Source organism: Notamacropus eugenii, chromosome 5, assembly GCF_028372415.1.
Source record: "Notamacropus eugenii isolate mMacEug1 chromosome 5, mMacEug1.pri_v2, whole genome shotgun sequence".
Taxonomy (NCBI): domain Eukaryota; kingdom Metazoa; phylum Chordata; class Mammalia; order Diprotodontia; family Macropodidae; genus Notamacropus; species Notamacropus eugenii.
In genome coordinates, this window is record NC_092876.1 from 6013299 (window position 1) to 6028736 (window position 15438).

The 15438-nt window shown below is 40.0% G+C and overlaps 1 protein-coding gene across 1 annotated transcript; it reads left to right on the forward strand.

The window, feature by feature from the left end:
- Positions 1 to 951: 951 nt before the first annotated feature.
- Positions 952 to 11769, forward strand: LOC140507291 (zinc finger protein 184-like). The gene is given in 4 exon segments (XM_072615412.1): positions 952 to 1200; positions 1931 to 2057; positions 3109 to 3204; positions 8180 to 11769. Coding segments are annotated over 4 exon segments (1212 nt in total). The 3' UTR covers positions 8920 to 11769.
- The last annotated feature ends 3669 nt before the right edge of the window (positions 11770 to 15438 follow it).

Genomic DNA, 15438 nt, shown 5'->3' on the forward strand with positions numbered 1-15438 from the left:
GTCTCCATAGACCCTTTATTCTCTTAAGAAGACTGGCAATGTCTTTCTCCTGAATTTGCTCAAATCCAAGCATTGGTTAATAAAGTATTACCTTTGTAGTAAATGAAGGAAACCTCCTTTCCTCTTCCTGGTTACTCATTCTAACTAAATAATCATGATGAATGAATATTTGCCATTGACAAATGAAAGCAAGCATAAGGCAAAGGCAGGAGATGTTTTGGCCATAACTCCTCATACCTGGAGCCATTCAAGCCCTCCATAGAGAAACTGAGGTCTCTTTTTCCCTGCACTGGCAATAGTCTCATACTGCTCAGTTTAGTCCTGAGTGTGATTATGAGTTGACCCTTGGGAGAAGCAGCATCACCTTCATGCAGTCGAGTGGAGATCATTTTTGAGGCCCAGGTTTCTGTGGAGGCCAGGGATGGGCCATTTTGGTTGCGACTCCTAGTGTTCAGATGATGGTGGACAACCTGCCTCAAGTGGTGTCCAGTCTTGTTTGGTGATGTGCTGAAAGGAGGGAACATCTTCCTCAGTCCAGGGGTGGATGCCCTTCTAGGTCATGGGTTTCTGCTCAGTGTTGCTGATGGCAAACTGCATCATTCCATGTAGGAACAAGGTGGTTTTCTGTTCAAGGCTCCTGTGAGGAGCCCAGTGAGGCTGGGGGTTCTTCCACCCTGACTTGATTTTGCACTGGATGTGGATTCTCCTCTATCTCTTGCTTGATCCTGCAGGAATGCAGTCCATGAGAACCCATCTTTCTGAACACTGAATATTGGCCAGGCTCTCACCTGCTGCCTCACTTACAGCTCTGATCCTGAACTGCAATGGGCCCCTAGTGGTCTGGGGAGGGTCACATGCTCTCAGCTACCACTTCTGCCCTCTTGGTCATTAAGTCCCAAAGTGGTACAGGTATGTCAGAAATGGAATGGGCCTGCTGGACTCTCTCCTTAAATGAAAGTCCTTGATTTGGGGCCAGGGATCCAGGGGAGCTGGGCAGGGTCCCATCCACTGCTGGATGATTCTTCTGCTGCTACTGTCTTCCCCTTTGGCTCTGAGGGCTGCAAAGGTGCTCTGGGTATCTGTGTTGGTGTGAACTGCTCCCACTTGGGTGTTCAGCATAGTGGGATGGGTGACGATCTTGCTATCCGTTGGAACCTTCTGAAGACCAGGTTTTGCCACCTCCTTACAAAGCTGCATTCTGTTAGACTCCTGTTGTTCAGTAGTCCCTTCAGGCTCCTCCTTTGCTTCTTCACCTGGGGGTATCAGGGATAGGAAGGAGCACTTTCTGTCTCTTGAGAATCAAGATCTGAAGAGGGTTAGGGGATGCCAAGGCTGCTGCCTCTACCACTGTCCCAGAGCAGGTCTCCTGGGGCCCAGGCCTCCTGTTCTCTTCAGCTTCAGATACTTTGACAGAGCCCAGTAGCAGGCCTTAGGCTGCTTGGGCTGGTCACCCATGTCCCCATTCTCTGGAGGGGAGGGGCAGTCTTAGGTCAGGGGAGAGAAAGAGAAGCATAAGGGGCTTTCACTCTGTTCTTCTGTTTGAAGTCAGTGGAATTTTCTTTATGACATATCGTTTATGCCTTTTATGATGAGGGAGGATTTTCACTTCACCTTGTCTCTTTCTCCTCCACACATTTCCATGTATCTCTGATAGATCAAATAAGTTCTCTGTTTCCATAGGGAGAAACAATTCTTAGTAGCCCATTTCTCAACTTTATTCCAGCTGCAAATACAAAAAGTTGTTCCCCGTATTCCATTGGGATTTTATTTCATTGTGGTTTTAAGTGTTGGCTCTGACTCTCTTTAAGGGTGTGACCTTTGGGCAGATCTGTTCTCTGTGCTTCACTTTCCTCACATAAATGCATGAGGGTCAGACTAGATGAATTTGGAGTCTCTTTGAGATCTGATCCTATGACTTTTGCTGACTTAGGGGTTAGTGACATTCCAGGATGGTGCTGTGGACTTCACCCCAGAAGAGTGGGGCCTCCTGGACCATCCTCATACAGAACTGTACAAGGAGGTCATGCTGGAGAATGCCCAGAACCTGCTCTCCCTAGGTAAGGACACTTCCTCTAAATCTATGAATCTATCATCGAAAGAACTTCCTTCATTCTCTTCCTAGTGTTCAGGATTTGGAGCATTTATTAATGATCAGAAAGGCCAAAATGGAGATCACTTGTGTCTGACACAGTTCTCTTCTTGACTGATTTCCCATGAAAGGTGTTTGCAATGTGTGATAGAAAACAAGGAGTTTCCTTTGCTGCCCCTGAAGCTGTCCCTTACTAGTTTTAGGGAATCTGAGGTCAAAGATTAAACGTGTTGAAGAATCTCAGGCTAATCTCAGAGGATGTGCCTGGTCTGACCTCTCCCTGAACATGAATTTTGTCTCTGAAAACGCTCAGGCAGCTTTTCCTTGGAGTTTGGCTATGCAGGGAAGCCCTCACCTCCCAAAGCAGGCTCTTCCCCTTTAGGTTGGGTCTGGTCTTTGGAGGATTCTTCTTGTTGACAAGTATCAATTTGTCCTCCGCAGCTCCTGGTCTGACTCTCAGATACCTGGATCTTCCTTCCTAAATACCCCACAGTCCAAAAGAAATGGTGGGAAAGGAAGGAAGGGAATATAAGCATTCATGTATACCTACTCTGTGGCAGCATTTTGTGAAAAATGTTATTTAATTTCATCCTCCTAATAAGCCTGGGATTTAGATGGTATTACATAGTTGAGGAAACTGAGGCAAGCAGAGGTTAAGTGACTTGCTTTGGGAGCTTTGCCAGTAATTCTTTGAGAGCAGATTTGAACTCACAGCTTCCTGAACCCAGGCCAAAGTTGCCTCTCCACTCCACTAACAATTGCCTCTTACTTTGTAGATGACAGAATCTGTGGATTCAGCCCTTGCTTGTAGGAAGGAAGTGGAGAAAACAGAATTTTCTGCTTCCAAATTGGCTTCCACATGATCTCCTTCTCATCCCCTAGCAAAGTTTCCAATAGTAAATATCATGGACAAGGATCTTGAGGCATGCTGGCACTCTCCTTTCATGCCCCCTTTTCCTAAAGAGAGCTACCTTACCAATCTTTGTCCATTTTCCTCCCTTCCTTATTCCCATGCCCAGGACTTCCAGCTCCTAGAGTAGATGTGATCTCACATTTTGCAGGAGGGGAAGAACCTTGGATGCTGGAGCAAGAAGACCCCAGAACCTCCTGTCAAGGTGAGTGAGGGAAAAGCAGATCTGTGAGGGCTGTTAGCACAAGGGCAGCTACATGTCACAGTGAAGAGAATGTTAGACTTGTGGGCAGGAAGACCTGGCTTGCCTCTCTTTTTCAGACATTTTTTCACAGTAAGATCCTGGGAAAGTCCTTAAGCTCAGTTTCCCCATCTGTGAAATGAAGCGGTTGGATGCCTTGATCTTTCAGCTCTGTTCCAGGAATAAAACTGTGATCCCATAAGATCAATTTGAACTTTGGCTCATGGAGCTCTCCTTAAGGAATCCAGAAAGGGCCTGGGCTGACTGAGATGGGGCTTTTTTAAGGCCTTCTTCAAGTGTGCAAGCATTTATTAAGTGCCTGCTGTGTGCTAAGTGCTGGAGATTCAAAGAATTGTGAGGGACATCACCTGCCCTCATGGAGCTCACAGACCAGTGAGGAAGGGAACCTGGACAGAGCCATGTAAAGCATGCTATGTCCAGGTGAAACTGGAGCTAGTCAAGTGGGGGAAGGCTCTTGGATTAAGGAGGGTTGGAAAAGCCTTATTGTGGAGGGTGGGCTTGATCTGGGGCTTCAGAGAAGGCAGGAGGAGCATTCCAGGCATGAGGGCCAGCCAGGGAAAGCCCTTGTAGACTGGAGATAATTTGTTCTGTTGAAGGCATACAAAGGAGTCTTTGCTATTGGATCCTAACATATGTGGAGTTGGCATGAGATGAAGCAGGAGTGGAAAGGGAGGAAAGGGGCAGATGATGAAGTTCCTTAACTGTCCAGCATAGGACTTTCTATGTCATCCTGGTGCTAGGGAGCCATTTCAGTTTATTGAGGAGGCAGTGATATAGTCAGATGCGAGCTTTAGGAAGTTGAATTTGACAGCTGGGGAGAACACTGACTTATCCAAGGTGACTTAAGACAGTGAGACCAAACAGCAGGCCTTTTCAACACTGCAGGTTTAAGGTAATTGAAGTCTGAATGTAGAAGTTGGCAGTGTTGGGAGACAAGGGGGAATGGGTATGAGAGATGTTACCAAGATGGAAAAACAGCATTTTGCAAAAGATTAAAAATGGAGGGAGGGTGATAGTATATGAGCTTGAGAGATGGTGAGCAGTGGATGACATCTCTATTATGAGCCTGGACAATCAGGAGGGTGACATGGATAGTGTTAGGAGAGTAGGAAGATGAGAGGGTTGGTGGAAAGATGATGAGGTTAGTTTGGGACATGATAGGAGGAGAACCCAAAGAGAGGAGTGTCACTGAAACCTGGAGGAAAGAGAGTAGCAAGAAAAAGGTGGTGAGTGATGGTGAGAAGAGCTCCAGAGAGGTCAGGAAGGATGAGGGCTGATAAAAGGACCTTTGGTTTAGCAATTAGGAGGTCACTGGTCACTTTGGAGGGAGGTGCTTCAAGTGACTAGTGAATTGGGAACCAGAATGCAGAGTTTTGTAGGAAGTAAGAGTAAAGGAGTGTAAAGAGTAAAGCCCAGGTGTAGATGGCTATCTCTAAGTGTTTAGCCATAAAAAGGAAGACAGATACAGGCCAGTGTCTGCTAGGAATGGATAAAGTGGGAGTTTTTAAAAATATATTTATTTATTTTTAATTATCAACATTCACTTTCCTAAGATTGTGAGTTTTAAAATTTCTCCCCCATTTTCTCTTCCCCCAGCCTAAGAGGGCATGCAATCTGATTATAGGCTATACACATATACATCCATATTAAACATATTTTCCCATGAGTCATGTTGTAAAGAAGAGTGAGAACCAATGGGAGGAATCAGGAGAAAGAAGAAAGAAAAGAAGAGAGCAAATAGTCTGCAGCAATCTGCATTCAGACTCCAGAGTTCTTTTTCTGGATGCAGGCAGCATTTTCCATCATGAGTCTTTGGAGTTGTCTAAGATCCCTGCATTGCTGAGAAGAGCTAAGTCTGTCAAAGTCAGTCAGCACACAGTGTGGCTGTTAGTGTGTACAGTGTTCTTCAGGTTCTGCTCATTTTGGACAGCATCGGTTCATTTAAGTCTTTCCAGGTTTTTCTAAAGTCTGCCTGCTTCTCAGTTCTTATGGAACATTCCATTCCTATCCCACAACTCTCTCAGTCATTCCCCACTTGATCATTGGAAATCAATTGATTTCCCATTCTTGACCACTGCAAAGAAGGTTATTAGGAATATTTTTGTACATGTAGGTCTTTTTCCTATTGTTATGATCTCTTGAGGATATAGACCTAAAAGTGATATTTCTAGGTCAAAGGGTGTGTGTAGTTTAACAAGCTCTTTGTGCATAGTTCCAAATTGCTTTCCAGAATGGTTGAATCAGTTTACAACTTCACCAACAATGCAGTAGTGTTCCAATTTTCTCACATCTTCTCCAGCATTTATCATTTTCCTGTGTTGTCATGTTAGCCAATGTGCTTGGTGGGATGCCATAACCTTAGAGTTGTTTGTGTTTGCATTTCTCTAATCAATAGTGATTGAGAGTTTTTTTCATATAACTATACATAGCTTTGATTCCTTCCTCCCCAAACTGCCTGCTCATGTCCTTTGCCCATTTATCAATTGGGAAATGACTTGTATCATTATGAATTTGACTCAGTCCTCTACATATGTCAGGAATGAGGGCTTTACCAGAGACATTGGCTTTGAAATTTATTTCCCAGCTTTCTGCTTCACTTCTAATCTTGGTTGAACTGGCTTTGTTCCTGCAAAACCTGTTCAGTTTAATGGAATCAAAATCATCCATTTTGCATTTCCTAATGTTCTTTCCCTCTTAGTTGGTCATAAGTTCTTCCTTTCTCCATGGATCTAACAGGTCCACTATTCCTTGTTCTCCTCGTTTGCTGGTGGTATCAGCCTTGATATCTGAATCCTGTAACTGTTTGCAGAGTGTTGTGATATATGGTGTCACATGCTGATTTATGCTCATTTTGTGCCACACTGTTTTCCAGTATTCCCAGCAGTGTTTGTCAAACGGTGAGGCCTTATCCCAGAAGGATAAGTATAAGAAGGGTAAGGATGGGGTCCTTGGTTTTATCCAACAGTAGACTGCTCTAGTCATTGACAACTGTGTCATGTATTTCACTGATCTACCCCTCCATTTTCTAGCCAGTACCAAGTAGTTTTGATAATTGTTGCTTTATAGTACATTCTAAGATCTAGGTTGGTTAGGCCTCCTTCCCTAGCATTTCTTTTCATAAATTCTCTTAAATAAGTATTCTTGACCGTTCTTCCACATGAATTTTGGTATGACTTTTTTCTAGCTCTATAAAAGAATTTTTTGTTAATGTGATTGGTATAGCACTGAATAAGTAAATTATCATACCTAAAATTGTCGTTTTTATTATATTAGCTCTGCCTTACCTAGCTGCAACTGATATTTTTCTGATTTTTTACATCAGACTTTATTTGAATGAAAAGTGTTTTGTGTTTATGTTATTAGAGTTCCTGAGTTTGTCTTGGTGGGTAGACTCCCAGATATTTTGTATTGTCTGCAGTAACTTTAAATGGAATTTCTCTTCCTATTTCTTGCTATTGGGCTTTGTTTCTAACATATAGAAATGCGCATGCTCTATGTGGGTTTATTTTACATCTTGCAACGTTGCTAAATTTATTATTTCAAAGTTTTTTACTTGAATTTTTACTTGATTCTAAAGGTGTGCCATCACAACCCGTGCAGACAAACACCTTTCTTCTTTGCCCATTCTAATTCCTTCAATTCCTTTTTTTTCTCTACTTGCTCAAACTAGTGTTTCTGGTCCTTTACCTCTTGAATAACTGTGGTGATAATGGACATTGTTTTCTCATTCCTGATCTTATTGGAAATGCATCTAGCTTATCCCCATTACAAATACTTGCTGATGGTTTTAAGTAGATTCTACTTCTCATTTTAAGGAAGACTATTCCTCTGCTCTCTATGGTTTTTAATAGGAAAGGGTGCTTGATTTTGTCAAGAGCTTTTTCTGTATCCATTTGGATAATCATATGATTTCTCTTAGTTTTACTGTTGATATGGTCAATTACGCTGATAGTTTTCCTGTTATTGAAATAGCCCTGCAATCCTGGAATAAATCCTACCTGGTCATCGTACATCATACTAGGGATCAGCTGCTGTAACCTCTTTTCTAATAGCTTATTAACAATGTTTGCAACTGCATTCATTAGGAAAATTGGTCTCTACTTTTCTTTCTCTGTTTTAGCTCTTCCCAATTTTGCAATTTACCAATCAGCACTACATATGTGCCATATATAGAATTTGATAGCCCACCTTCTTTGCTTATTATCCTGAATAGTTTACATAATATTGGAATTAATTGTTCTTTACATGTTTGATAGAATTAGTTTGCAAATCCATCTGGCCCTAGCCATTATTCTTGGGGAGTTCACTGATGACTAATTCAGTTTCATTTTCTGAAATGGAGTTCTTTAAGGATTTTATATTCTCTTCTGTTCATCTGGGAGTTTATGTTTTTGTATAAATTCATCCATTTCACTAAGATTCACAGATTTATTGGCATACAATTGGGCAAAATAGCTCCTAATTACTATTTTATTTTCTTCTTCATTGGTGGTGAATCCTCCCTTTTCATATTTGATGCTGGTCCTTTGGTTTCCTTCTTTCTGTTTTTAAAATAAAATTAAACAAAGCTTTACTTATTTTATTGTTTTTTTCCCTATAAAATCAGCTCAGTTTTATGTATTAGTTCAGTATTTTTCTTAATTTCAATTTTTTTAATCTCTCCTTTGGTTTTAAGAATTTCTAATTTGGTATTTAATTGGGGATTTTTAATTCATTCTTGTTTAATTGACTGCTTACATAATGATCTCTACACAGATACAGACAAGTAAACGTAATAATAAAAGAGAAAATAGATTACTAATCTGTTACTTTCTGTCAATGAAGGCAGAGTATATAGTTGTGTGTATGTATATGTGTATGTGTGTATGTGTATGTGTCCACAAATAAGTGAATAAATGTGTTTCTTTGTGTCTTTCAGATGGAGAGACTAGGCTTGAAATCAGGAAAACTGCTTCAAAGCTGAGCATTTCTGTGAAAGCATAACAACAGCCAAGATTCATGTGTGATGGCCACTCTGACTTCAGTTGGAGAGAAATCTGTGAATCTCATATCAAGGTCAAGAAAAAACAAAAGGGTCACTGTGAATCTGATGAAGATGGAAAGAGTTTCAGACAAAGTTCAGTCCTAACTCACTGTAAGAAAAGGGTATCAGGGAATGGCTGTTCACAGGATCAGAAATATACTGATAGCTTTACAGGACAGGGAAGGCCTATTGAGTCCCATGGAAAGCCTCTGGAAATGCAAAATTATCAATGTAATGAATGTGAGATGACCTTCAGGTTGAATTCAGAGCTAATTAGACACCAGAAAGGTCATCCCAGAGAAATGCTTTACATGTGTAATGAAGATGAGAAGGTCTTCACTGATACTTCAAAGGTTATTGACCACCTAACAATTCAAAGTGGAGGGAAACATTATGAATGCGTTGAATGTGATAAATCCTTTAAGCAACAGTTATCACTTACTCACCATCAAGAACTTCATTCTAGCCAAAATTTATATAAATGCATGCAATGTGGACGGACCTTCAGGCAACATTCATCCCGTATTTCCCATCAGAGAATTCATACTAGAAACAAATCTCATGAGTGTCACAAACTTGGTAAAACTTTCAGAGAATATTCCTCTTGTATTGTACATCAGAGAACCATGGTGTAAAGATATCTCATTCTTGCAGTAAGTGTGGTAAGACATCGGAAAATCCACAGTGGAAAAAAATCTTATGAATGTAATCAATGTGGAAAGACTTTCAGATACAACTCTAATCCCATTGTACATCACAGAATCCATACTGGAGAGAAACCTTATGAATGTAATCAATGTGAAAAGGCTTTTAGAAGAAGCTCTCATCTTGTTGTACACCAGAGAAGCCACACAGGAGAGAAACCTTATGAATGTAATCAATGTGGAAAGGCTTTCTCATGCAGCTCCAGTCTTGCTTTACATCAGAGAATCCACACTGGAGAGAAACATTATGAATGTAATCAGTGTGGAAAGGCTTACAAAGACAGAAGCAATCTTATTGCACATCAGAGAATCCATACTTGAAAGAAACCTTATGAATATAATCAATGTGGGAAAACTTTCAGTTTTAGCTCCTGGCTTACTCTATATCAGAGAATCTACCCTGGAGCTAACCTTATGAATGTAGCCATTGTGTGTGCATTTTAGATGTAGTTATTCTCTTGATAAACATCAGAGAATCTACACTGGAGAAAAGCCTTATAAATGTAATCACTGTGGAAAGTCTTTCAGACAGAGTTCCAGTCTTACTCTACATCAGAGAATCAACACTGGAGAGAAACCTTATTACTGTAGTCAATGTGGAAAGAATTTCAGATGTAGTTTGGCTCTTGCTGTGCATCAGAGCATTCACACTGGCATGAGACTTTATTAATTTTATTCAGTGTGGAAAATATTTCACACAATATTCCAGTCTTGCTGAATAACAGAAACTCTGCACTGGAGAGAAACTTTATGTATGTAATCACTGTGGAAAGACTCTCAGATGCAGTTCTGGCTTCAGCACAGTTTTAGAGATCCCAGCTTTCATAGTGTTCATGTACCCCTTTTTTCTCTAACATGCTATTGTTTTCCATTTCTCAATAGTATTCTGTAGCATTCACATCCCATAATCCCATCAGGCATTCCCCCAGTTCATTATCACTTGTTTCCTGTTGTGTTTTTTTTTCAGTTGACATGAAAACTTCTGTGTAAATATTTTGGTAACTGTTAGACATTTATTTATGGAATGATTTCCTTAGTATGTGGCACAGTGGACACAACACTCCCTCTGAAATCAAAAGACCTTAGTTCGAAATCAGTCTCTGATATATCCTAGTTGTGTGACCCAGGAGAAATCACTTATCCTCTCAGTGCCTTAGTTTTTCCTCTCTCTTGTAGGATGAGTATACTAATAACACCTATCTCTGAGGGTTGGTGTGTGGATCAAATGGGAGAATACATATCAATTACTTTGCAAGTCTTAAAACCATCTTTGAGTGCTAGGTATTCCTATCATCCTTGGGTCATAAGTGTCAGTATTTGGTTAAAAGGTTTGGACAATTCAGTCATTTTTTAATAAATGTTATTGCTTTTCAAAACAGTGTAGAGTAAGGCAGTATGTTGTAATTATAGGGCACTGGGTTTAGAATCAGGAATGCTTGAGTTCTACTCCTGCCTGAGATGCTCTCTTATTTTGTAACTCTGGGCAAAGAACAACCTCTATTTGCCTCAGTTTGATCTTCTCTAAAATGAAGAGGTTGATTCCAGGGACTGTAAGCAAAGCAACCAAGAGAAAGGCAAATTGGACCCAAGCCCTACAAGAATTCCTAGAAGAACTCAAAAGGAAATAATAAAGAGGAAAAGAAGATTTTAAAAATCAAACCAGAATGTTAGAGGAAAATTGAGAAAATAAGTAAAAGCAATTGAATTAAATTGTGACTTAATAAAAGAGGCACAAAAAATACTGAAAAAACTTCCTTAAAAATCAGATTTGTCCAAATGGTCAAAAGAGGTTCAAAATTTCCCTGAAGAAAATGATCCCTTCAAAATTAGAATTAATTAAGTGGAAGGTAATCATACCATGTGTAATCTAGAAACAGCACGAAATAAAAATTTAAAAGAGAAGAAAATGTGAAATCTCTCATAGGAAAACTAGTGGCCTAGAAAAGAGATCAAGGAGATATGAGGAATTATTAGATTCCCTAAAAGCCATGGTAAAAAACAAAAGAGCCTAGATGTTAAACATCAAAAAAAATACAAAGAAGTCTCTTCTCTTAAAACTAGAGAGTGAAGCAGAAATTCAAAGAACCTATTGGTCATCTCCAGAAAGGAATTCCAAAATGAAAAGTCCCAGGAATATTGTAAACAAAATCTAGAATTTGTAGGTCAAGAAGAAAGTAATGCCTGAAAAAAAAAATCATTCAAATACCATGGAGCCCCAATCTGGGTCTACAAAATTCAGTAGACACTACTTTTATGGACTGCATAATTTGGAATGTGATATTCCAGAAGTTAAAGGAGGTGGGATTAAAATTAAGAATAATCAATTCAGCAGAACTTAGTATAATTCTACATGTGAAAAATGGATATTTAATGAAACAATTTTTAAGGACTCCTAAAGAGTCTAGAACTGAGTAGGAAACTTGACACAAACAAAATCATGAGAAGCAAAAATAAGTCAATATGAGTGAGACATCATAAGGGACTTGAAAAGGTTAAACTTTTTACATTCCTATGTGGGGAAAAACTAAGAATTTTATGATCATTAGGTTGTTTAGAAGGAGATGAGTCACAGGGAATGGTTATGAGTCCATTGTGTTGGGATGGTCTTAAGAGTGGAGGAGTGAAAAAGGGATGCACTGGGAGAGAGGGAAGGGAGAGGAAAAATTGGTGAAATTAAACATGTAAAAAATTTCAAAGAAGACTTTACACTGGGAAGAAAAACAACTGCTTCATGGTAGGAAGTGTATATCTAAATCCGTGTGCACATATGTCCACAGGCAAGTAGAAGGGGAAAGAGCTAAGAGAATGGCTAGGGGTAAGAGGGAGAGTATATTCAGGGAAATTAGGGTTAATGATCACAAGCAAAGCAGGGGGAATGAAGAGGGGACAGGGTAAAAAAGTGAAGGATAAATACAAGAGAATAAGATGGAGAGAACTGCGCAGCAATTATAGTTGTGATGATACTCACCCAGAATATAGAAAGGGATAGCAGGATAGATTAAAAACCAAAATCCAACAATATGTTGTTTCTAAGAGAGTCACTTCAAACAGAAAGGCATGTACACTTCAAACAGTGGGTTGGAGCAGAATTCATAATGCTTCAGCTAAAGTAAAAAGAGAATGGGCAACAATCCTGATCTCAGACAAAGACAAAGAAAAATACCCCTAATTGAAAGAGGTAGATTGGGTGGCATAATGGATAGAGTGCTGGGCCTGAAGTCAGAAATAGTCTTCTTCCTGAGTTCAAATCTACCTAAGATACTACTAGTACTAGCTGTGTGACCTTGGTCAAGTCACTTGACCCGGTTTGCTTCAGTTCTTCTGTAAAATGAACTGGAAAAGTAAATGGCAGACCACTTCAGTATTTTTGCAAAGAAAACCCCAAACAGGGTCAGGAAGAGTCAGATATGACTGAAGGAACTCAACAACAACAACAAGATAGGTAAAGTCCACTTTGTTAAAAAGCACCATATTCAATAAATTAATAACAAAACTGAACATGTGCTGGGGATGGAAGCTCAATTCCATGTGGACAGTCTGGGGCGGGTAAAGGTGGGAACTTCTAAATCTTAGAGTTCTCATGAGGCCCCCCATAAACACCAGGGAATCGAGGAGTGAGACCGAGCAATCTCGTGTATTTCCGCCTCTTCCCGTGAGAAACGTGATGGGAGGAGCATCCCCCTCGAGACTGTCCCGGGTCTGGGCACACCTATTGTTATCTAACAGGCACGGTATTCAGATGCAAACTACGCGGCCCGAGAGCTTAATTGGGATCAGGAAAGCCTGAAAGCGCTCTTAGCGCGGGAGGGGCGCGGAGCGGACAGGACAGAAGGCTCCGTTTTTCCTCTCTTCACTCTCCCCTCCCCCTCTCTCCCCACTTACACTTCTGCTTCCAATCTCTTATTATAAGATCTTTGCCTCCTTGGGAGATTCCTCGCTCCCTCCTAAGGAAGAATTCCCCCTGCACTTGTAACCAGGACCCTGAATAAAAGCCTAACCCTTGTTCGACTCCGTAAAGTCTCTTCTCTCATACGTTTATCCGGTTTGGCCAGCCGAAGACCTGCGATACAGGTAAGGTAAGACTCGGGTAGCCCTCAGGCCTCTAGGCCTGGCAAACATGTATGGACCAAATGACAAAGTACAGACATCCACTTTTGGGTGATTTTTTTTTATTTCAACTAAAATACAAAATCAGAAGAGAAACCAAATTCCATGTGCACAAAAGACCATAAGAGAGGATTCAGTATAAAACAACGAATTTCCATTTGAAGAAAACCTGTATGGTAAATATTACCCATTGTTTTCACAACTATTCAGCTTTGCTTCCTTACAGATTTTGTTCTCTGCTGTGCATTTTTACTTTACTGTTTTCCTCCCTTACCCAAATCCTAAAAAAGACTACAATTAAACATGGATATGTACATAAACATACTTATAAAAAACACATACACATGTATGTGATATCATCCTCTGCTTATTTCCTATCATCTGCTTCTCTGAAAGTGGATAACGTCTTCCTTCATAAGGCGAAGCATTTCTGTGCTTTTTTAAATCAGCCACCTCATTTCCAGCACCCCAGCAATATTCCAAACCAATCAAATCCTATCTGAAAGATTGTCTATGAAAGTTCCCCCCCCCCCCAGTTCTCTGCATTCCTCCTATTGTTTGCTACATAGGTTTTGTTTCCATAAGAAAATTTTAATTTAACAATCAAAATTACCCATTTTAGAGTTCAATAATGCTCTCACATTGGAAGACAGTTTCAGGTCTGATACTGCTGAATCTCCTTCCCCCTGATCTTTTCCCCCTGATTTCCTTAAAGTTCCTGACTTTTTGTTCTTCCAAGTGAACTTTGTGGTTTTTCTAGCTCAGTAAAATAATGTTTAATAAGTTAATTGTGATGACATTGAATAAATAGATTAGTTAGGTAAAATTGCCATTTAAAAAAATTACATTGGCTTTTCCTGCCCATGAACAATAAATTTTACTTCAGTTGTTTATATATGAGCTTATTTTGTAAAGTGGTTTTATGTTTATGTTCATCAAGGTACTGTGTCCATTTTGACAGGTATACACTCAAGTGTCTTGTACTGCCTAGGCATTTTAAAATGGTCTACAATGTTAAATAATATTGCTGACACATTCTAGTTTCTCTATTTTTCACTCTTGATTAAATCCGTTTTAACTTTAACTTTGTCCAAGGTCATGATTACTATCCCAGCTTTTTGTTAAATACTAAATTCTGCTCCTGCCCTTTATTTTATGTTTGTGTATTTCTCTCATTTTCCTTGAAGCAACATGCTATTGAATTAAAAATTTTAATCTGCTATCCCTTTCCATTTTAAGGGCAAATTCATCCCATTCACATTCTAAGCTATAGAAACTTGTGTATTTTCTTCCTTCCTAGTTTTCTTTACCATACTCACCCTTGTTTACCCTTTCCCTTCTCACTGCTCTGCTTCAGTTCTATTTGTCAGTATTTAAATGATGGTGTTAAGGTTCTCAGATTAATGGTTCAGAAGGAGCTCTGGTGAAAAAAAACAAAAACAAGGGCTTAGTAGTCCCATTAAAAGATAGAATCCACTGGAAGCAGGATGCTGCTGTTCCTAGGAAAGCATAAAATTGTTGGACGTCAGTTTCAAGAAGTATTGAAGAACCACTATTGTAATTCAGGAGAAATAATGAGTGCCAGCAGACAAAATAGAGACCAAGGCACTCATCTTGCGGGAGGCACCATTGGCCCTTTGATCTGGAAAGCTTCCAGCCTCTCTGATGAAGCTGAAGAAGATGATGACTGTCAACTTGGCAGATCTCAAACTGCTAACAGGAGATCTTTAATGTACTGCACATGAGAAGAGCCCCTGAAAGTGATGGAAGCTAAGTCTCTTAAAAACAGAGTATAGGGCTGGACTTTCTGTGTACCATTGAGACCAATGGGTCCACTTCCAATGTGTATTCTTCCAGGGGAACTCAAAGAAGGATAGAGCAGCTAGGGGGAGCAAGGATCTATCACACTAACACAGGAAACCTCACAAAGTACTGAGGAGACCATGGTTACAGAATTTGGGATGACTGGGGGTCTAGGAATGAAAAGTACTAATACCATATAAATCCTGTAGAAAAAAAAAGTGTAATGGGCATGCCAATGGATTCCAATTTGTATTTGTGTCTCTTAATGGGGAGGAAAAAAGAGTTACCAGGGAATTTACATGGAATAATGACACCTTGATCCTTCAAAGAGTCAATGATGGGTGTAATACCTTCAGTGGCCTTCCTGGAGAAAGAATCCTGAGAAATGGATTGGAGTGGGGAGAGCATCCCTCTTAACCTTAATCAGAATAGCACATTTTAACAATCCCACATCTGAGCACCAAGAACCCCACTGAGAATCAGGGATGTCTGATGGTATTTCACACTATCGTTTGGTCTCCCTTGGATATTCTGAACCAA